General features: G+C 44.0%; 1 protein-coding gene across 4 annotated transcripts; it reads right to left on the reverse strand.

The window, feature by feature from the left end:
• Positions 1–223: 223 nt before the first annotated feature.
• Positions 224–2684, reverse strand: LOC147440420 (uncharacterized). 4 transcript variants are annotated; one of them, XM_086530160.1, is made up of 3 exons: positions 2529–2684; positions 1793–2454; positions 224–1684 (listed from the first exon to the last, which is right to left on the reverse strand). In XM_086530160.1, the coding sequence occupies exons 2-3, from the start codon at positions 2182–2184 to the stop codon at positions 466–468; spliced, it is 1611 nt and encodes a 536-aa protein (XP_086386286.1). In that variant the 5' UTR covers positions 2185–2454; positions 2529–2684; the 3' UTR covers positions 224–465. The 4 variants fall into 4 exon arrangements, with proteins under 4 accessions (XP_086386286.1, XP_086386283.1, XP_086386285.1 ...); XM_086530157.1 differs by having other exon boundaries at positions 1763–2454; XM_086530159.1 differs by having other exon boundaries at positions 1763–2425; positions 2529–2673.
• Positions 2685–22606: the final 19922 nt, after the last annotated feature.

Raw genomic sequence — 22606 nt, forward strand, 5'->3', positions numbered from 1 at the left:
AGAGATCTGTAAAAGGATATACAACATATAAGAACGATAATGACTACCCTATAACCACTGCAGAAACGTCCTTGTTGGCTTGAGTGTTCAAATAAATGCATACAGGGTCCATTGCAAAAAAAATTACAAAAGAGTATTAAATACACAAAACGGCTGAAGACAATTTGTACAAAACAAAGATATATGAGAAAACAAAATGACAGAAAATGAGATACACTCTCTCTAGTAAAGAAGTTTTCCCAATATAAAATTGAAGCATTTGAAGCGTTAGTAAACATGTTGCCGAAATTATTTACATATTCACAGGCCTGAATAATCTGACAGAAAACTTATCAGAAGAAAGTTATTCCATTTTAACCCCCCCTCTCTCTCTCTCCTCAAAACCTGCTCCTGCAACAAGCCTTCCATTGCTTTTCCTTTCCTCTTCCAACCCCAGCTCACCCTGCACCGAGAATGTCCTCCAAATTAATTGAGGCGGCGCCTCTTTCGCACATGCATAGCACCAGGCTCTGAATCAGACGACCCAGATGCACCACCAACACCTCTGTGCCTTGATGTTTGTGGCAATTCTGGAGTTTCTACCTGCAACTCAGCATTTGTCGAGTTTGTGGGTGAATGAGATTCAACTTCTGACGAAGGGGAAATCCTTGGTTCATTGAGAAGAGGCCGTGCAACAGCTGATGATCCAGCATCGGCTGCTCCAGCAGAGCTACGAGTACCTGGCTGTGTTGGAAGTGTGCTCACAATCTCCAATGTTCTTTGCATGTGTTCGAGCCCCTCACGCAATCCATCCATGCTAGCTCCAATTGCTGCTAGACTGTCAGCTGTCTCAAGACGGTTTATCGCAATTCGTGTTAAAACATTCTCATTGCGATGTTGATCTGAACTTGGTGTAGCACTCACAAATGAAGCTTGGGCAGTGGGCCCAGGGGTAGCAGCAGCAGGGGGGCGAAAGGCCCCTCCCCCACGCCTACCCATCAGTCGTTGATGAAGGCGCATCCTAAACCTTTCATCAATGAATTCTCTTTGCAACCTCTGTGCAACTCGTAGCCTATTCAAAACAAGATCGGCTGCATTTGACGTCTCCCCTTCGTTGCTATCGACATGCACCTGTGCACCTGCCGAAGCACTGCCTCTCTCCAGCCTTTCTTCGATGAACCTGTCCAGCCACCTCCTTTTGCCATTCACACGATGAGCGTGAGGCCGTGGAGGGGTACTACCGGTCTTTTTCTCTGTGTCTTGACCAGTCCCTCTACCATAAATGGGGGTAATGGCATCATCTGAGAGAAAGCCCTTGCATACAGGGCATTCCTTTTGGCGAGAATGTAGATGTAACCACTTGTGAAGGCACCGCCAACAGAAAAGATGCCCACAGCATGTTACCACAGGCTCTGTTGCCATCTCCAAGCATATATTACACTCAAAATTAGCACCTACGGTACCTGCGTCGGCCTTCCCACTCTTATCAGATGAGTCCTGCGAAGGGGCGATTTCCAGAGTAGTATTGGGGGTCTCTTCACTTCTAATTGTTCTCGGAAGTAACAGCGACACAGCTGTATCGCTGGCAGCTCTATTCTCCGAAGTAGATCCATGCTCAGAGGAGTCCTGCGTTTGCACAAGATCTTGAACAGGAGCAAACAAAACTTGTCTAGGTCTGCGCGGGTGACGCGTATGCCGCACATTCCTACAAAAGAGACCTCTTAAGTAGATAGAAAAAACTATCACTACGACCTAAATCAAAACAAAAAATTTAAGGTTTCACCTAAAAGCTTGAAGCAAACCCGCCAGAGACCTTTGAACATCAGCATGAGGCTCGCGTACATTCTGGTCTAAATCTCCTCCAAAGGCACCATTGCTGTTTCCTGCATCAAACCTATTCAAATTATCATGAACGCTGGCACTGTCTTGTTGATCCTCTAAGGGTAGAGTAATAGGAGGCTCTTCAGCCATGGGTGGGACTTCATCTTCTTGCCCGCCTGCAAGAATGCCAGGCTCAAAACGAGGCCAATTCGGGCGTGAAACAGGAACCGACTCCTCAAAATCCTGTCCACCTAAAGCAAGCTCTAATGCAAACGAGGGCCCAAGGTTAAGGTTGAGGTCCACTGCAAGGGGCCCTGAAGAGGAAGCATCCAATTCTGCCATATCCACTTCTGGTCCTGCAATTACACCACTCCCACTAGACATTGTATGAATTGATGCCTACGCACTCGTGCTTCCCCTGACTGGCACAAATCCTTCAAACTGAGGCGCACATGATACCTTATCCCAAAGTCTTCATCTTCGACTATCTACTCTGTTAGGGTTTCCCAAAATTCGTCTTCTCTGCTGGTAAAGAGGACGAATGTTAGGGTTTCTCGCTACCTAGTGAACCCGTGCTAGTTTGCAAAGGAAACGTTACGGTTTCTCACAGCCCAGGTAGCCCGATCTGCCTTCATCAGGGTCCAAGTATTAGATCTGTCATTGTGCAACGAGTCTTGAGGCTCTTGCAAGGAAAATCAGAAGAAAGAAAACGATAAAAGAAGAGGTACCTGTCTCGCTGCAGAAGTCATTTGCCATTACCATAGCCAAGCACGCGACGCAGACGAGAAGACGGGGAACCTGACAAGAGGCGGACAATGCCCTTTCCTTTCAGATAGCCACTACCTATAGAGAGAGAGACTCCCAAGAGAACTCAAAGATCGAGTTTTGAACCCAAGACGTGCTATAAGAAAACTAGATTGGCAACTTGTCTCTGCAATTTAAGTTTTCAAAATATAATAGTGGGATTCTTGAAAATTAAAAGGTATTCCTAATGGCTTCAAAAAAATTAAAAGGCCAAAAACTTAAAGATTCTTTAGGGGTGACGAGAGGCGGAACATGTGGTAGCACAACAGCACCTGCAACGTCTGCGAGCAAGCACTGCACTGCAGACCAATTCTGAATGGACTTCTCTCTCAAATGCTCATCATTACACCTCCCTCTCCCTCCTCTATATAATGCTAACTGGTCCAACCCTCTCTCATGAAAGCAACACGATCGACCAATCTATACCCACCTCTCAGTACTCAGGTGCTCGAATTGTCAATGTGCAGACTGCAAAGCACACCGCTGCCACACAGCCAAGGAGAAGATGGGCAACACCACCGCCAAGGCAGAGGATAAAAGCCAAGGGCTAGCGGCTTGCTTTGACCCAACAAGAGAGAGTGCAGGGCGGAGGAGTAAAAGATGGGAAGAGAGGCCGCTCATATTCTTCGTGACCTTCCATATGCTTAATGACCTTCCAAACCATTAGACCTCACCACATTATTTACTTTTTCTCTTAAGAATCTCCATGCTTTTGTAGAATTTTTCCTTTTTCTGAGATTGGGAGACCTACTAGGATTCTTGAAAATATTATGGGAGGGCAATTTAAAGAGATTCTCTCTCCCCCTCTGTGTCTCTCTCCCCCCTTAGAGTGTTTAAAGTTGAGCTCGACCTCTCTCTCTCTCTCTCTCTCTCTCTCTCTCTCTCTCTCTCTCTCTCTCTCTCTCTCTCTCTCTCTCTCTCTCTCTCTCTCATATTGCAATTCTCTTTCTCAAAATTTGTGGTTCATGAATATTCTATAAGTGTCATGATTTTGTGTCCACAAGGTGGCTAAGGAAGGGATTTTTGCATAAGCTTTCGCCTTGAAGGTCTATGGGCTTACGCACAACATTGACATGGGTGAAGCATGTCCTTCTTAGCCATGCTTTATCTATTCAGTTTAAACATGTGAGAGAATCCACGAAGAGATCTCTACATAGTGGCTTGGCTTGCTTGGCACTGCTTTAGTCACTATGTTTGTTGTGAAGGGCATGGCGACGATGTGGAAGCATGTGGTGTGGGTGCACACCTATGTGTGGTGAGAAAAACAACCTGTACGGGTGGAGAATAGAGCAATAAGCTCCTTAATCTTTGTGTATAAAGGAAGTTAGAATAAGAAGTAAGTTAGTTAGTGGGCATCGAGACACTGAACGTACTATTGGGGTAAAGGCAACGTGCCTTTTACCTGGGGCCGGATTGTTAGAGTTATGGGATCCCAAGTGAACTGCCCACCAATGAGTGCCCAATGTGATCCCATTATTTATTTTGACTTTTAGGTGTTTAGTTTACTTATTTGTCAAGGTCTGGGTAGGGCGAATTACTAAGGTGGGTATATATGTGACCCCTTGCACCCATTGTACATTGTATCAGTTATTCATTGGGTTGATTGGTTCAAGAGACTCTCTCTCTCTCTCTCTCTCTCTCTCTCTCTCTCTCTCTCTCTCTCTCTCTCTCTCTCTCTGTGTGTGTGTGTGTGTGTGTGTGTGTGTGTGTGTGTGTGTGTGTGTGTGTGTGTGTGTGTGTGTGTGTGTGTGTGTGTGTGTGTGTGTGTGTGTGTGTGTGTGTGTGTGTGTGTGTGTGTTGGACCTAGACCTGTTGGTGTGGCAGTGGACCATGCTCTTGTGTCGTTGACCATCTCTTTCGAGTTTAGTGTAGCACACATGCCACAAGCAGCAGCTCCTACTCGCTACACCTTCACATGGGAGACGGACTCTGTATACATAGATGGGATCTACAGACGCTTGTGTACAGAAGAGCCAGGGCGACCTTTGGAGGAGCTTACTACTATACTGACACAGACGTTACATGATGCAGCAGCAGAGGCATACCCACACACACGGCCTGAGCAGAGACATCGTTCTAGGAGCATGCCCCAGAACAGCTGGTATGATGAGGAATGTCGCGAGACCAGAGCTAGACTTCACAGGGAGGTGCTTTTGGGGGACATCACTCACAGACAGTCACAAATTGACTTCCGACGCCTCGTGCAGCGAAGGAAGAGGGCATTTTTGGCTCGCCTAGAGTAGGATCTATACCAGCTATTCTTGAGTCAAGACTCATGTGAGGCATGGTGGCTCTTTCATGAGCACCCCCCCCCCCCCTCTGCCATTACCTCTATAGAGGCCTAGGGCCAGTACGCGTCATCTCTGTACACAGTTCCTGGATAGCCGCCCCTTCCCGACCCCCCCCCCCCCCCGATCCATGCCCCCACACATGTGCTTTTTTCACCGCTGAGATGGTGAGGAAGGCCATTGACAGGATGAGGACTAGGAGAGCATATGATCATGATGGCTTAATAGCTGAGCACTTCATGCATGCAGAGATCTACTAGCAGAGCTCCTAGTAGTTATGTTTAATCGTGCCATGTGTGAGAGCTTGCCTGATACTTGGAACCTATCTACTATTGTACATATCTTCAATTCAGGAGACCCTATGGAGCCTGGGAATTATCGCACTATCATGATCGGACACACATTGGCACGGTTGTACACATCCATTATTTAGCAGCAGCTGAGTAGATGGGCAGAGAGGGAGGGGATATGCGTAGCCGATCAGGCAGGATTCAAGAGAGGTTTTTCTACTCTTGACCATATCTTGACACTCAAAGCCATCATTGAGGAGGGCAGATCATGTGGGAGACGGATCTATTGCAGCTTTGTGGACATCCGCAAAGCATTGGACACAGTATCCAGAGCTAGATTGATGCGCAGATTAGATGAGATGGGAGCACCCACAGAACTCATTTGGGGGGTTATGGCACTGTACAAGTCAGTAGTGGGGCATGTACGCACCTCAGAGGACCTATATACAACGGTTCATTCCACTATTGGGGTAAAGCAGGGTTGCCCGCTCTCTCCTACTCTGTTTGGTATGTATGTGGATGAGGTTTCTGACTACATTGAGAGAGATGGTGATAGAGGTGCACAACTAGCAAGAACATGGATTCCACTATTGTTATATGTTGATGATATTGTGTTGATCTCCGACTCTCCGGATGGGATGCAACGTCACTTGGATGCTTTGCATATCTTTGCCCATGAAAGTTGTTTGTCTGTCAACCTTGGTAAAACCAAGGTCATCGTATTTAATACCACCCCACAGTGGATCAGGAGGTCAGCTCCCGCATTCACATACGGCCAGGAGACAGTGGATTATACAGATGCTTACACCTACCTTGGAGTGGTTTTTAGTGGACCAGCTTTTTCATTGAGAAGAGCAGCAGAGACTAGATTGACCAAAGCCCATGCAGCATTGGGTAGATTGGAGAGGATGTGTTCACATGTTTAGTTTCAAGAGCCTCGGACAAAGCTCTGGCTCTTTGACACCCTAGTGGCTTCTGCATCGCCCTATGGAGCTGAGATTTGGAGACCCTCATTGGACCATCATGGGAGGACATGTCGCACTGATGGATGGGGGGACATGGAGAATCCACTAGTCTCTATGATCTCACGGCTCATTAGAGCCAAGGCTTGAGTACCATGTGCCATTATCCGAACAGAGCTAGCTGCCCCCCCACAAGTGGTTGAGGCGCTCACCAAATCTGTCTCCTTCATACACCGCATGTGGGAACTTCCCAGAAATAGATATGCCCCCCTTGCACTTGAGTCCTCTCACCAATTAGCCATGCAAGGAGATACAACATGCTGGTATGGGGAGATGACATCATGGTTTCAGGCGCATGGGTTCAGCATAGACAGATTTCCCCCCTTCCAATACTCACCGGTCGCACCCTTTCTGACTCTCACATAGTCTGAGGTCACCAGGCTCATCCGCCAAGACCTAACTCAACTAGATAGAAGGAGGACCTAGCTACAGCTAGCAGAGGAGCTGGGCACGAAGATGGCTTTCTAAAGAGAGCATCTTCTCCAGCTTACAGAGGACAGTTTTGTGACAAGACCCAGATACATGGACACCCACTTGTCTCATGGGATACGATGTGCTATTGGCTAGATACGCACATCTTCACACCAGTTGTGGATCGAGACTGGGAGATACAGGAGAGTACTAGCAGAGGCCAGGACATGCCTCTTGTGTGACCTAGAGCCTGAGACAGAGTTGCCATTGCCCCGTCCATTGTCAACAGCTCAGAGCCCTGTCCTACAAGGGATCCCAGCAATATGTACATCCGCCTTTAAGATGACAAGTATCAAAAAATCATGTGTCGATTGGGATGCTTCTAATGCGAAGGCAATGTTGGCCATTGCAGAATCTCTTACAAAGAAAATTTCTCCAACCATTCAGACTTTGAAGACTACCAACGATATGTGGTTCAAGCTCGTTGGAATGTTTGATCGGGATTCTACGAGCAGTCACCCTTCTTGGGCAGTTATTTGCCATCCAGTTTCCACGAGGAAGTTCCATGCAATCAATCCTTATGAAGTCTAAGGTTATTCATGATCAACAAAGGTTATGAAAAGTGCACTGACCAATACTCGCTTAGCTGCTTTTGTTCTTACGATGTCGCTTGAGGCATATGAAATGATGTCGAGCACACTTTGGCTACCAATCACAAAGAAAACCCTGGAATTTGATGATCTTAGATCTTTTCTCATTGAGGAGGAAGTTGCATTGATAACTCAAGGCAAAATTGAGATTTTTGAGACAGGTTTGGAAGCACTTTCTGCTTCAGATTTTTGAGACAGGTGTGGAAGCACTTGCTGCTTCAAATTCCAGAAAGAAGACCAAGAACCATTGTTGCACTTGTGGAAAGCGTGGTCCTTTGTCTAAAGATTGCAGATCCAAAGGCAAAGATAGAGGTTCTAGAAAGGACAAAGAAAACAGCAAGCAAAACAGTGATAGTGACCCAAGGAAGGACAACAAAGAGGCTACTAGTGTGGTGGTGACTACACTGGTAAGGACTCTCGCCTTCTAGTCACATGGAGACCGGTGCAACCACTAGCCTCCTTAGCCAGAGAGAGGCTTGTGAGTGGCAGAGAGGGGCAAGCAGTGCTCCCTAAAATCAATCTAGACCTTTGTGTTGGAGTTCAAGTTATCCGTGTTTGAACCCATGGGTCGAAGTTCAAGGCACATACATTTGGCATGGAACTAATCAGATCTATCTAAAATACTACGGATAAGTGCACCATACCATTATTGTTGGTCAGATTATGGACAGCATGTGTTTCACAGTTCATTATCTTGGAGTATTATACACGTGATGTGTTCATAGTTCACAAATGGGGATTCTTCGACATAGTGTGGTCTACAGTTCAAATTTTCTAAAAGGCAATCGATGCTCAAGATGGCATTCTTCTAAGGTACAAAATTGAGGGTAGCAAATCTGTGGTGTATCCAGCATGACTGTTGTTGCTGGGGAGTCCATGGTATCTTCTTCATCGACTTGGTCTCACTATATATGTCCACTATGAGCTGCAAAGAGGGTGTTAGAGTTATGGCATCTCATGTGAACTACCCAATGTGATCCCATTATTTATTTTGGCTTCTAGGTATTTATTTTACTTATTTGTCAAAGTTTGGGTAGGGAAATTTATTGAGGTGGGTATATATGTGACCCATGGGCCCCATTGTACATTGTATTACTTATTCATTGCCAAGGTTGATTGGTTCAGGAGACTCTCTCTCTCTCTCTCTCTCTCTCTCTCTCTCTCTCTCTCTCTCTCTCTCTCTCTCTCTCTCTCTCTCTCTCTCTCTCTCTCTCTCTCTCTCTCTCTCTCTGGTGTCCAACAACCCATTGACCATACTTACCCTTATTCGTGTACATATATATCAATAAGGAGCACTCTCATTTTCTACGTGAGAGGCTTGCTCCGTGCACACACATCCACGCCACGCACTTTCAACATGTATCAGAGCTGACTGGGGCGTTCTTGTCACAACATTCCCGGATGTGACGAGGTGCAAAAATGTAGAGCTCAACCATGGAAGCTTGAGCTTTGCGGTGTCAGATTGAAGGAGATCAGTGGATGTGCAACTCCCCTTGGGACTTGGGGAATCTTGAGGCAGATTGAGTAGCTGCAGAAAATTGAGCAGGAAAGGATCTCAAGGGAGTGCAGTAGAGAATCAAGTAGTAGCAAGCTGCAAGGCTTGACACAATCGAGCAAGCAAGGGAAAAGCTTTAAAAGCACAAGGGAGAATCGGCATCTGCAAGTGAGGAGGTGAAATTGGGCAAAGTTGGCATCTGCAAGTGAGCAGGAGAAATTGGGCAAAGTCGCGCCGGTTTGTAGATCCACAATTCTTGTGTGAACCTTGGCCTTGGAAAAGACTTCTTAAAGGGGGCAGTACACGTGGCAAAATGTGGACCAAGCGTAGTAAAAAAACAAGCAGCAAGGGGCGAAGCACATCGGCGAGTAAGCCCGGGCATCCCTCGGCATCGGATCAGCATCCCCGGTAGCAACGATCACACCTCGACATGCCAGAGGTGCATTTTTCCGATGACACCTTCTTCTCATATTCTCATCAGCAGCTATGGAATTGGGGCACCTCTGGTCGGTTGACAAAAGAGGGGATCGAGTGTTTTTTCTCGGCTTCGACATAGCGAGAGCAGTTTTGCTCTCCTGTGTAGCCTCGCCATCAACTTTCCTCCCACGCCCTCATCCAGAACGATTTTGATTCGAAAGTTTCTCCCCAACATCTCAACCTCGACACAGCAAGAGACAAATCGAGAGAGAGCAGCATTGGCTCTCCTCTAGCCCGCATCCAGAGTAGCTCAGCTCTACAATGTCTCCTTAGTGATTCGGCTTTGACGATTCTCCACTTTCCAACTTTGATGACACACTTTAGACACATACGGGTCCAATAGATCATTTCAAAGCGGAACGAGTTCGAATCTGGGATGGCATTTATGATCACAAGTGGCTAGTTATTCCATGTATCTAATGGGTTGATGTGCTTTCCGATTGACGAGGTAGTGTGTGCCAGTTTTCACGCCTTTTGCTCACAAGTTGCATCTTTTCCAGTGTAGATTATGCGACACATGTATTTTGCTCATGTATGATTGTGTGGGTCATTCCAAAGAGTAGTTTCTGCGATTTTGTGCGATTTATGCTATGTATGCATATGCGGATACAACGTGAGCTAGTTATAGCTCATAGGTGGCAGATTCTCAAGTTTACAGGGTTTTTGGACATGTACAGGTCCATAGAGCCGCTCGTTCAGGAGTGAGCTACATTGCCAGATTTTGGCAATTTATGTATACCATATGTGGTTTTGCTACTGAGACATTGTGTCTGTTCATTGTTTCTTGAGCGGCCCCCCTCAACCATGCGTCAAGCACTGCAAGCTTCGTTCTTTTCCTTGTCCTATTGTTTGTCTCGTTGACCATATCTTGGAGCTGTTGTTTACATACTAAGGTACCCCAAAGGTTGGGCACCCCAACTTTTTTAAGTCCAAAGGTGTGTGCACAGCCACCGGCCATCTCACGTGGAGGAACGAGCTTGAGTGTAGAAGCTCCTTGAATGAGAAGGTATCGACATCACAACGATACTTGAATACAATCGCTGCAATTTCTAAAAATTCTATGGCTTGGCCTGTGAATTGTGGCAAGTTTCCTCTTAAATTTTTTAAGCATTATGCAAGATTTCCTAGTCATCTTTGCCAAAATCACGTTGCAGTGTGGAGCATTCATCAACTTCTACTCCTTGTCTAGCAAGGAACGAAAGTTGACGTTTTTTAAACATTGTACTTAAAGTAAGAAGCAAATTTAGCAAGTTTTTTCTAGCGGACGATGAATTTTGGTGTTCAAAATTGACATCGGCACTTTATTATGAATTGATGATTTTGATTTAGCATGGCTAATTGATTTCTCTTGCAGCTGCTTATAGCTGGCATTACACCATTGATTCGGACGTTGACATGCAACTTACTTTGGTTTTGAGAACCCTACCCCACTTTTGATTGTTGTTGTCCCATGGTTGGTTTTCATACCCTAGTTCATTTTATTTAGACTTCAACTTCTACTTGTGTTCCTTGCATTGCTTATGCTTCAGGTTTACCCTTTCCTTGCTTTCCATTCATTGAATTCATTGTGGTAACACCCTATGTATGCTTTAGGCTAACCTCACTACACACTACGTCTTGCTAAGTCTTCCCTACATGCACCTTTGCATGGCAATCAATACTACAACAACGGTTACAGCATAAGCTCTTGACAGAGTTTGTGCATGGTTTCTTTCATACACACACACTTGACTCTTTATCATCTATCAAGCGGAAGACTTAATGATATAGTCTTTGCCAAGTAACATAGCAAAATCACCACAACACAGACCACTCAACACCACTTCAATGGACTAGGAAGCCTTCAAAATAGCTTTGGCAGCCATTACTTATTGTTACATGGGTATGTTCACGCCACTGAGCTTATTGATCCCATCATATTGGCACTTGCCCTTGCCATAATTTTCATTGGTGGGATTTTCTACTTCCTTATTGATTTTTTGCCCACGTACCTTTCCAAATCCACTCAATCACTTTGGAAGGTAGCATCTTAACAAGCCGTTTCTACTTATTGCGCACTATGAGCAGCTTCAAAGGGTTCACTTCTATACCAAACCCCCTTAGTAACACCTCTATCCCAATTGTAGCCATGGAAGTTACCTCACCCTCCAATACATCCTTCAATATCTCCCCCAGGCACTCTATGGAAGACTACTCGACCAACCATAATAACCCGCTTCTTGATGATTCATCTGTCCTCTCAATGAACTCCCTCTTAATCCGTATAAACACAACATCAAAGGTTCCCACGAATTTTCACCCAACCTTAAGTGCAAAGAACCCTCAATATAGGAGCCTTCGCTAGAAGAACCCATCACATGCCTTAACCAATCCCTACAAAAAACCTCAACACCGTTAACTCTAATTTCTTCAAGAGATTGACAAAACCTCCTAATATTCGAATAACACTCTCTACTAACAAACCCACCAACCCCTCTTTTAAACCTAATAGCCCTTCTGCTAGCCTTAACCCCTAACCTAATCCGAAGCCTCTTCTTCCAACCTCTCCTATGGCTTCATTACCCTCCCTTGCAAAACCAAAGTAGTTCAATGAAATCACCACCGACTTTCTTGAAGAACTGTATAAGCTCCATAATAAATTGACTAAAGTCATTGCCTATGTGAGTCACCTAAAAGAGCTCCACAAAATCCAATTGGCACCAAATAACCTCAACATGAAACCACCACGTCTTAGTTTAGAGGATAGCCAAGCCTAAGCACTGCTCAAAGCAAAATTTACTTCCCTCACAATCCAATATCAATTAGATTGTACCCCAAGCTCTAATAGATGCCCAAAACCTCCTTATCCAAAATAAAGAAAAGAGCTTGATGACTACTACAATATTGTTTTTGACCTCCTCCCTAACCTCATTGGCAAACTCTCCAACATTTCCCTACCCCTAATATCCTCCACCGATTGGCAATGAAATTTGAGGAATGTGCACTTCAAGTTTTTCTCTCCCAAATGCATACGTACATATTGTCTACACATTTGACCGCCACCGAAGAAGAAGGAGCCAAAAAGGCGTGCAAAAGATCCATCAATGCAATCAAAGAGGAGATCGCCATTCTTCCTAAAGGACAAACAACTAAAGAGCTTATTGAACTTGAGGTTAATAAGAAGCTCAACTCCCTCCCATTGCCTAAAACTTTTACCTCAAAATCTCACACTCACTCCTACCCTACCAAAGGCCCCCATCACCCCCCACCCTTGAACAAACCTTTCCTTTCGCCTAGAGCTTCTAATGCTAGCCTTAATTCAAGCTTTCACTCTCCCAAATCCTCTATAACCAACCCTCTCTCTCACTCGCACCGCCTCTTTTATCAATCTCCCATCCCCTCCACCTTTCCAGCTTCCCCCCACATAAACCACCCCCTCCACCTAGTTCCCCCCCTTCTAAACAACAAAAAATTCATTCCCCTCCCTCGACTAAACCATCTACCACATTGCCGAAGTACTCGCTCAACCGTATCCATAACCACTTCTCTCCTAAGCTTCCACATTCCTTAGAATCCACGCTCACATCATACGGTGGACAATGGTAATGATTTGGGAAAAGGAAAAGAACGAGGTACTAAGAGTCACTCACCCTACTTTGTGGGTTCATCTCCTCTTCAAAACCCCCCCTCCTCCCTAACTTATGAGTACTTGCTTCACTTTCTACTTCAAGCTCCATAGCAACCTAGATTGCTACTAGCATTAAGCATCAAAGGAGATGTAAATTTTGGCTCCCTCTCACCAATACACAAACATGAAAACTCATACTCTTTTGTAAGCAACCGGCTTACACCCTTTATATTGTTGTTTCTAATTCACGTGTGCACAATCTCATGCAACGAGCTCTCTCTTTTTTTGAGAAAAAATGTTAGGGATGGGTCTCAACTATATTCCCCCACCTTGCAATCCCCTACGATTAACCCTACTTTTGGCCCATGATGCAATGAATAGAAACCTTCAATTGTGGGAGTACTTCAAAGCCCTTAAGGATTCACCATCACCTTACAAAGATTCAAATCCCCTTTGGATGCCCTTGTACTTAGACCCTACCTTACAAATCATCACCTTAGAAAACTACAAAAACCTTGAGAATTCCTTAAAACTCTACAATCCCTCGCGGTCCACAACTCCCAAGTTTATCAAACAAGCCATCAAAACTCTTTCTAGAGACATCTCCATTATCATTAAGCTTGCAAACAAAAACTTGGGCCTAACCATTCTCTCCTATGATTGGTATAATAATAAAGCCCTCAATCAACTTAACCACACCACCTACATACCCACCATCCTTCCATCCTCAAGATACCTTGCCTCACTCTTTAGCTCCATCCTACATAAATATACTCTTCCCCATCTAGATCGTACCTTTATACTTGCCTCACTATCTAAGCCCTTCAGACCTTGTCCCATCTACTTCCTTTACAAATTATGTAAGCCCTCCCTAGTCTGTGACCTATATGCTCCTATCGAGGATATATATTTGAGAATGCCTCAAAGTGGCTTCACCGTGAACTATATCCTATCCTCCTAACCCAACAAAAACACCTCAAGGACTCTCTATCCCTCACTAGAGAGCTTCAAAACAAACCTTTCCCCCTCCCACTAGACTTCTCTTCACCTTTAACATCTTCTCCCTTTACCCTAGCATCCCAATGGATCAAGGACTTGTTGCCCTTAAACTCTCTATCATGACCCACTTTGATCCACCCAAGGTAGATTTTATTGTCTCACTAGCTACCCCAATCCTTTTGCACCACTATATCTCTTTCCAAGATAAAGTGTGGAAATGAGTCAAAGGTACGACCATGGGTTCTAACTTTGAAGTGATATATGATTTCCTATTTCTATGCCACTTAGAAACTAATTCCACCCTTCTCTATCATTTATACCTTGTTTTATTCAAGAGATAAATTGATGATGCCTTTGGAGTATGGATAGGCTCCTTAGAGTCTCTCACTCTTGAAACCTATGTTGGGCCTTTACATGAGCATATCAAAATAACCCCCTCTAACTTTGGAGCCACCAAACTAGAACTTCATCTCTTCAAAGGGCAAGCCTTCCAAACCTTGGGTATACTTGACTCCAGTGCCACCAAAAATCTCTTAATTCCTATCAATGCCACACCAAAGAGTCTAGAGGCCAGGGGCGATTCTGAATCGAGCTTGAGGTTTTGCTTATATAAGGGGCAAGAGGTTTGGAGGTGAAGTAGGTTACAGACTCCCTAGTCTCACATTGGTATCACAACTATTATAAGCAAAGTATGTGTGGTCTATTCTCAAAAACATCTTGCATGTGATAAGCCGTGGAGGGGAAGACGATCGGCAGAGCAACGGTGTGGGAACAAGGGTTGTGACCATCACCAAATTGCCCACAGACAAGCTTAAGGTATTTGTGCTACCACAAGGAGTGTTTTTTGTTTCTTGAGCGGCCCATGTCAACCCCTGTGTCAAGCGCTACAAAGCTTCCTTCTTTTCCCTGCGCTATTGCTCGTCGTCGTTGTCCATATCTTGGAGCTATTGTTTACATACTAAGGTGCCCCAAAGGTTGGGCACCCCAACTTTCTAAGGTCCAAGGATGTGTGCACAATCATTGGTCATCTCACCTTAAGCAATGAGCTTGAGTGTAGAAGCTCCTTCGATGGGAAGGTACTGACATCACAACAGTACTTGAATACAATCTGTGCGATTTCTAAAAAATAATATGGCAAGTCCTGGGAATTCTGGCAAGTTTCCTCTTGAAAATTTTTACACAATATTCAAGATTTCCTAGTCATCTTTTCCCAATTCATGTTGCGGTGCGGAGTATCCATCAACGTCTACTTTTTATCTAGCAAGTTGATGGTTTTCAAACATTGTACTTTAAGTAAGAAGAAAATTCAGCAAAGTTTTTCTAGCAGAAGGTGAATTTTGGCGTTCAAAATTGACATCGGTACCTTATTATAAATTGATGACTTTGATTTATGTTGGAATTAGGGTTGCAAGAAAACACACACAGCTTGGAGAAGACGAAGGAAGCTCAAGGCACACAACAGAGAGTGTACTACTTAGTGTGCAATGGAAAGATAGATAGCCCTAGAATGAATGGGTGTATATACAATGCGTGGGGGAAAAAACCTCCTAAAGAGGGAAAAAATGCCCCGGTTGTCCTAGTGTGTTCACACACATCACTACCACATGTATATGGTAACAAATCCTCCATGGACTGATGCGGTGAATGAGAGCTGGCACATGAGTAAACGGAAGTGATGCGGTGAATGAGAGCTGGCACACGAGTAAACGGAAGTGCCATGCCCTGAGGACATGATCAGTCCACAAAGGGGAGTAAGCCCAAAGCTTTGCGGAAAGCTTCAAACTTCTCACGAGACAATGCCTTTGTGAAAAGATCTGCAAGGTTATCTTGTGTTGGCACATAAGCCAAGATGATCTCTCCTGTTGAGAGCCTCTTCCTGGCATAGTGGTAATGCACCTCAATGTGCTTTGTGCGAGCATGAAAAATTGGGTTCCTCGCAACTGCTAATGCGCTCTGACTGGCATCTGAGCCATACACACTCAACTGTACCTATGAAGACTGGCATGTACTCAGCCTCACAACTAGAAGTGGCCACAGTACGTTGCTTCTTGCTCAACCATGATATACATGAAACTGCCAAGCATGAAACAAAAACCACTCGTGGACACTTGCGTGTCAAAACAACCAACCCAATTTGAGTCCAAAAAAGCATGTAAGTCTGGCGGCAATAATCCCCCCTTGGAATAAAACAAGCCAAGATGTAAAGTGCCACTCAAGTAGCGAAAAATCCTCTTGACGGCCTGCCAATGCTTAGACCCTGGGCTATGCATAAATCTGCTGACTTGTGAGACTGCAAACTAAATATCCGGCCTCGTGTTGCATACATAAATGAGGTAGCCAATAGCAGTTTGGTAAAGAGTGACATTAGCAAGATCACCAGCATCATTTAGACTCAATTTCAAACCTGTTTCCATGGGAGTGGCAATAGGTTTGCAATCCTCAAGTCCAAACTTACATAGCAATGTCTCTATGTAACTTTTATGAAACAAGGCAATACCACCATCACAATGTTTAAACTGTATGCCCAAGTAATGATGCAATAGAAATTCTACCACAAAATGACAAAATAGCCTGTGCAGTATTGCATGTAGTGGAAACGGAGGACGAAATGAGCCCGAATCAAACGCGAGATGCATTCAAGGCACTGCAAACAAGTCTAACACTTGAGGGTAAGGCCTATAAATGGTGGATGTTCATTGCTACATATTCTGCTTCCGTTGTAGAAAGACCAATTTCTGTAGCTTTGAAGCACGACTTACTGATGTGCCTCCAATCATGAAGACGTAGCCAGTAGTGCTCCTTCGAGTGTCTTTGTCACCTACCATATTTGCATTAGCATACCCTTGCAACAAAATGTCAGTGCCTCCACAAAACAAACCATTTGTGGTTGTCTCCTTTAGATACCTAAGTATCCAGTTCACAGCTTGTCAATGCTCTTTACCTGGATTATCCATGAACCTACTCACAACTCCCACTACATGTGCCATATATGGCCTTGTCCAGACCATAGCATACATTAGAGAACCTACCGCTGTAGCATATGGAACTTTAGACATATAGACTATCTCCTCTTGTGTCTTTGGACACATATCCTTGGTTAGTTCAAAGTGACTAGCCAAAGGTGTAGAAACCGATTTTGCATCTTGCATTGCAAACCTTTCTAGTACCTTCTTGATGTAATCCTCTTGAGATAGCTTTACTGTCTTTTTTGTCTTATCCCTTGATATCTTCATACCAAGTATCCACTTTGCAACACCTAAATCTTTTATTGAAAAATATTTAGACAACTTCTCTTTTAGGTCTTTGATATCCTGCATGTTAGCACTTGCAATCAGCATGTCATCAATATACAACATTAGGATGATGAACTTCCCATCTCCCAAATTCTTTGTGTAGGCGCAATGATCTGAGTTGCATCTTCTGAATCCATGATCTAGCATCCATCGATCAAACTTCAAGTACCACTGTCTTGATGCTTTCTTCAGACCATACAAGCTCTTCTTTAATTTGCAAACCTATTCTCCTTACCCTTTACGTTGAAGCATGTAAATTTCTTCCTCCAAGTCACCATGAGGGAATGTCGTATTTACATCCATTTGCTCAAGATTTAAGTCATGAGTAGACACAAGGCTTAAGACAAGCATAACTGAGTTCATTTTTACAACATGAGAAAATATTTCATTGAAGTCAATACCTTTCTTTTGAGAAAACCATTTTTCCACAAGCCTGGACTTGTACCTTTTCTTAATACCTTCTTCTTTTCCTTCAGCTTTTACACCCATTTAAGAGGGTTCATACAACTCAGTTCTTCACCATGGGCCTTTTCCATTTTGTTGATGAATAAAAAGGATGGTTCATGTGCATTCTCTCCTTCTTCCCCTTCCATGCATGTACGAATGCACGCAATAGTGCACTGCACACTTTCAATTGGTATAAAAGCCACAAAGCTTGGGGAGACACACATAGAGATGACATATATGTTCTTTGATATGGTCATGCTAGAGGTTGATGAGTTGATGCCAGGATGCATATTTTTGTCTATGGATGAGAGGGACATAGTGATGGTGAAGACACATCCATATGTGAATGAATAGTCATGAAGATGCAATGCATGCAAATAGCACTAAAAAGGCTAGTACAGCCAAGTTTGTGCACATTTTATCAGCATTCGGGCGACTCATGTACGACATACTAGTGTCAAGGCCCGGCCTAGCAACTGTAGTGGGAGGATTTGCAGTAGGGATTGTCAATTGTATGGTGACTGACACTAGCATGATGCATTGTGGAGCTATGAAGACTATATAGAGTTGTTTTTGGGATTTTCATGCAGGCTCTAGCATTGATACACACACTCATCTGTCACTAGAGCCGATACAATTGCATGTAGATTGAGAGAGCAAACTAGTGGGTGTAGGTTGAGAGAGTCTCCCACCTGTTTTCTTGTACATATTTGTAGTTTAGCTAGTAGGATCCACTTATTGACACATTCACCTTTTAAGTGGGAGATTGTTGGGGTAAAGGAAAGGTGCCTTTGCCCGAGGCACTGACGGACAATCGATGTCCGATCGCCCACTGGCCACTACCTTCCCTTATTCATGTACATATATACTAAATAGGGAGCTCCTCACTTTGAGGCTTGATCCAACGACACAACATCGTGCATGCTTTCATTCTTCCCCTTCAAGGTTTGCATGCACACACTCATGCATCCGCATATTGCACACTTTAAATAATTTTAGCTATCGGGTAACATATGGATATTCAAAGTGGATGCCATTACAAGATAGCCTTCGTCCAAAATTATAGAAGAGCAACAAATTTTCTTAGGATTTGTAGGTTTTTACATGATTCGTTAAAAACTACTCTTGTATTGTTGTTCCTATGAAGGACCAACTGAAAGCCAAGAGGAAAACGTTTCAGTGAGGAGAAGCTCAACAACAAAGTTTCGATGGTCTTAAGGTTGCATTAGCTATAATTGCTATTTTAGCTATTGTGGACCCTATGAATCCATTTGTGCTAGAAACAAATGCCAGTAATCGTGCTATTAGAGCAGTCCTTTTGCAAGAGGGAAGGCCAATTGCATTTGAAAGCAAAAAACTTAATTCTTCTCAGTAGAATGTAGTAGTGTTTACTTTGAAAATGTGACGACATTATTTATATGGGGCTCAACTTGAAATAGTGTTTGACCATAAAAGTATAAAATGATTTACACAACAAACTGATTTGAAGGGTCGAAAGGCCTGGTGGGCTGAGATACTAATGTTTTCCAAAGTGGCACCTTCCTTAGGTCCATCTTCCCACTTGACTAATTATTATCACATGATGATGCATATGTAGATCATGATAGTCAAGAACGCACTAAGGTAAATGCAATTGGGCTGGAGGTTCAATGAAATCAACCAAAATCTATTGGTGGTTAATGACATTGTTGTCCCTATGCAAGCATTTACGTAAACGAATTACATGAAAAAATGGAGAAATACAACAGTGCACAGGTAAAAAGAGTTTGTAAGCCATACCTCCAACTTGCTAAAGTATCTTAAAAGGCTCACAATATCTCATAGATAATTTAGTTGTTGGCCCAGTTTTCAGACTTTCTGAATACTTTAGCAGACGTAAAAATACCTATTTCCCTTCCATGAAGGTCACTTGTCAACGTTTCTCATTAGAATACTTTTTGTATCTATCTTATGCTTGTTGAACATTTTGACAAGCAAGTTTCAGCATATCCATGTGGTCTTGAAGAAAATCCTTGACCTGCTAAAGTTTCTCAGTTGCCAGCCCCACCGTAACTGATGATCGAGGTCAAAAAACCATACATAAGTAAGAAAGGACTAAAACCAATCATCACATGCTTGGCACTATTGTAAGCAAACTTGAGAATAGGAAGAGAATATTCTCGATCTGATTGTTTTATGCTAGCACATGCTCTTAGCATATCCTTTAGCACTTGATTAACACATTCAACTTGACCATCTGTTTTTGGATGATTTGTAGTCTTGATGTTGAGTTGTGTATCCAATTGATTAAACACATCCCTCCGGAAATGACTGTCAAACTTGGGATCACGATCACTCATAATATTGTTGGGCAACATGTATAACCTCTAAAGATTGTTAACAAATAACTTAGCTAACTCTAGCGTTTTCATTGTGCATTGGTTGGAATAAATTGGCAAAGTTTAGTTTTACTACCACTCATATCGAGTCATGACCTCATACAGTGGTTGGTAAACCCACAATAAAATCCATAGAGATACTTTCCCATTTACCATTGGGAAGCTCAAAGGATTCAAAAGGCCTCCTCCTTTCAAGTGCTTTGCTATATTAACTTGACATTTTTAGCAATGCAAGACATAGTCTTAAACATACCTGTATAAACCTAGCCAGTAAAAGTGTCGTTGTACGAGTGGATACGTTTTCTTTATGCCTAGGTGCCCTACATTGGGACTATCATGATATGCATAAAGAAATTGGTGCCAAATGTCTACATTCATCGGTACACAAACTCTTTTCTTGTTGAGTAGGTACCCATCATCTATGGAAAAATTCTTCCATCTCTGCAACTCATCACTCGAAAGAGGAGAACTAGGTGTGGAGGAAAACGACACACTGCTAGCATTGGAGTGAGAAGGATCCCTCAATTTCCACATGGCTCCTCACTTTGGAGTATGTTTCATCATGCTCATATTTTCCCTTTAAAGATTTCAACTTAGAAGATCTACAAAAGGAAGAGAGTTGCTCTAAGGCATACGGTTAAGAGCATTAGCTACCATATTGTATCATCCTTTACGATACTAGAGCTTGGCATCACTGATGCTCTCAATTTGTGGTTAGAACGAGCAACACGAGATGGGAAGCTTACCTCTTGAATACTGACGACACTACAACCTGGCAGTAGTACTTCAATGAAGGCGGCTAGTGCCTCCTTAGTCTCCTCTTCCGTCCTCCAGTTAGAGAATTCCTTCAGCCATTCGTCCATGATTGATGGTATGCGTTACTTTTAGCATTGTAAACTGAAGGTTTCCGAGAAACCGTCCTCTGTGGGGGCAACAAATGACGGGAGCAAAGCGAGACACGGACCCCGACGGCCTCTAAAACGCTGGGAGCCAATGCACGCCGCAAGCCGGTCACGGTAAAGCGAACAGGGGGCACCACCTAGCTTTGAGCGGCTAGGACGCAGACAACGGTGATTTGAATATCACGAATTCTACACACACACACACACACACAGAGAATAGACAGGTGATGAAAACCCTCGGGGGTGTGAGGGAGAATTATTCTCTTGCCATATTTACAATAACCTTAATTCCGGGGAGGCGGCACATCATGGTGATAGAGAGATAGAGGGGGAGATGGTGAACTTGCTTGGTGCGTTCTCTAGAGATGACTCATTGACATAAAAACTTGCTAATATGAGTGTGTGTGCATCGATCGTTGGAGTTGAGATGTTTACATAGCTTCCTTTACATCATACAATTCCCAAAGCAAACCACTATGCTAAGTCCCCTCTCTTGTGATGCAAATGTTGCCAATCCTCTCACCAAAATACTACCAAGTGCTGACCTCTCAGTGCCTTTTTATAGGTGTTGGCTGCTTTAGATTAGGATAATCTGGTGTGATTAGGGTAATCTAATCAGGGGAGACAAAGCAAGGTGGTGGGCCCTGGGTGGTTGACCCTTGCTTTGTCTTGGGAGTTATTACAATGAAAACCTCTAGGTGGGACTTTGTGACCATCACCTAGAGAGATGAGAATTTACAAGTTGGGATCTTTTTACAAGGCTTGGGTGAAAACTGAAAAAACGATGATAATAACCTACGGTTTTATTGAAGAGGGCGTCGTGGACGCGATGCCGATGAATGGCAGCCTGACTTGTGCATCGGTGTAGCGCATTCGTCTCTTCGGGGTCCGCCGGGGCATGCCTTCGACGCCTTTGCTCTTTTTGGTGTCGGTGTCGCGTAATTTGGGTCATCCTCCTTCTTGTCGATGTCGTCGTTTATAGGTGAATCCTCCGTTTTTTATTTACCACTGGTGTGTGCGTCTATGCGTGTGTGTGTGTATGTGTGGGTGCGTGTGCGTGAGTATGTGTATATATATATGTGTGTGTGTGTGTGTGCGAGCGTGCGTGGGAACGAGGGGGTATATTATGTATATACATAAATAAATAAATAAATAAATAAATATAAATATATATATATATATAAAGTTTTTTTGGTGAATTACTGCTAGTGACGTAGAGGCGGGGAGAGATGGAGTGAGAGAGAGAGGGTGTGCGCGAGCGTGCGTGCGTGCGTGTGTGTGTGTGTGTGTGTGTGTGTGTGTGAGTGTGAGGTGATTCGGGTGCGGTGCCTGTACAGGCTGCGAGAGAGAGAGAGAGAGAGAGAGAGAGAGAGAGAGAGAGAGAGAGAGAGAGAGAGAGAGAGAGAGAGAGAGAGCGAGAGAGCGTGAGGAGCAGCCGCTTGCGGGTGTGTGGGTGTGTGCACACAGCGCGAGTGAGAGAGAGGGTGGGTGAGGTGGTGAGGAGGGGATGAGAGGATAGGGTTGGCCACCAAGTTGGGCATTCAAGCTTTTGAGATGGGAGATATAGTAACAGCTGAAGCAGCTTTCAAGGGACAACAAGCCTCCGTTACTCCCTTGATTGGGAAGTTGAGGTTTCATGTCCAAAGCTATGTCAACAAAGAAGACTTCTTCATCTCTCCTCTCCAACATCAGGATGTTATCCTAGGGGCACCATGGTTTGATCGCATGGCTGCCAACATGAAG

Source organism: Adiantum capillus-veneris, chromosome 15 (genome assembly GCF_014529385.1).
Source record: "Adiantum capillus-veneris isolate H3 chromosome 15, ASM1452938v2, whole genome shotgun sequence".
Classification (NCBI taxonomy): domain Eukaryota; kingdom Viridiplantae; phylum Streptophyta; class Polypodiopsida; order Polypodiales; family Pteridaceae; genus Adiantum; species Adiantum capillus-veneris.

Bases quoted from the DNA above. Each gene is read 5' to 3' on its own strand.
- LOC147440420 (XM_086530157.1), bottom strand. From the start codon at position 2,184: ATGTCTAGTGGGAGTGGTGTAATTGCAGGACCAGAAGTGGATATGGCA. The intron at 1,685-1,762 runs GTGAAACCTTAA...TCTCTTTTGTAG, and splicing joins GGTTTGCTTCAAGCTTTTAG to GAATGTGCGGCATACGCGTC.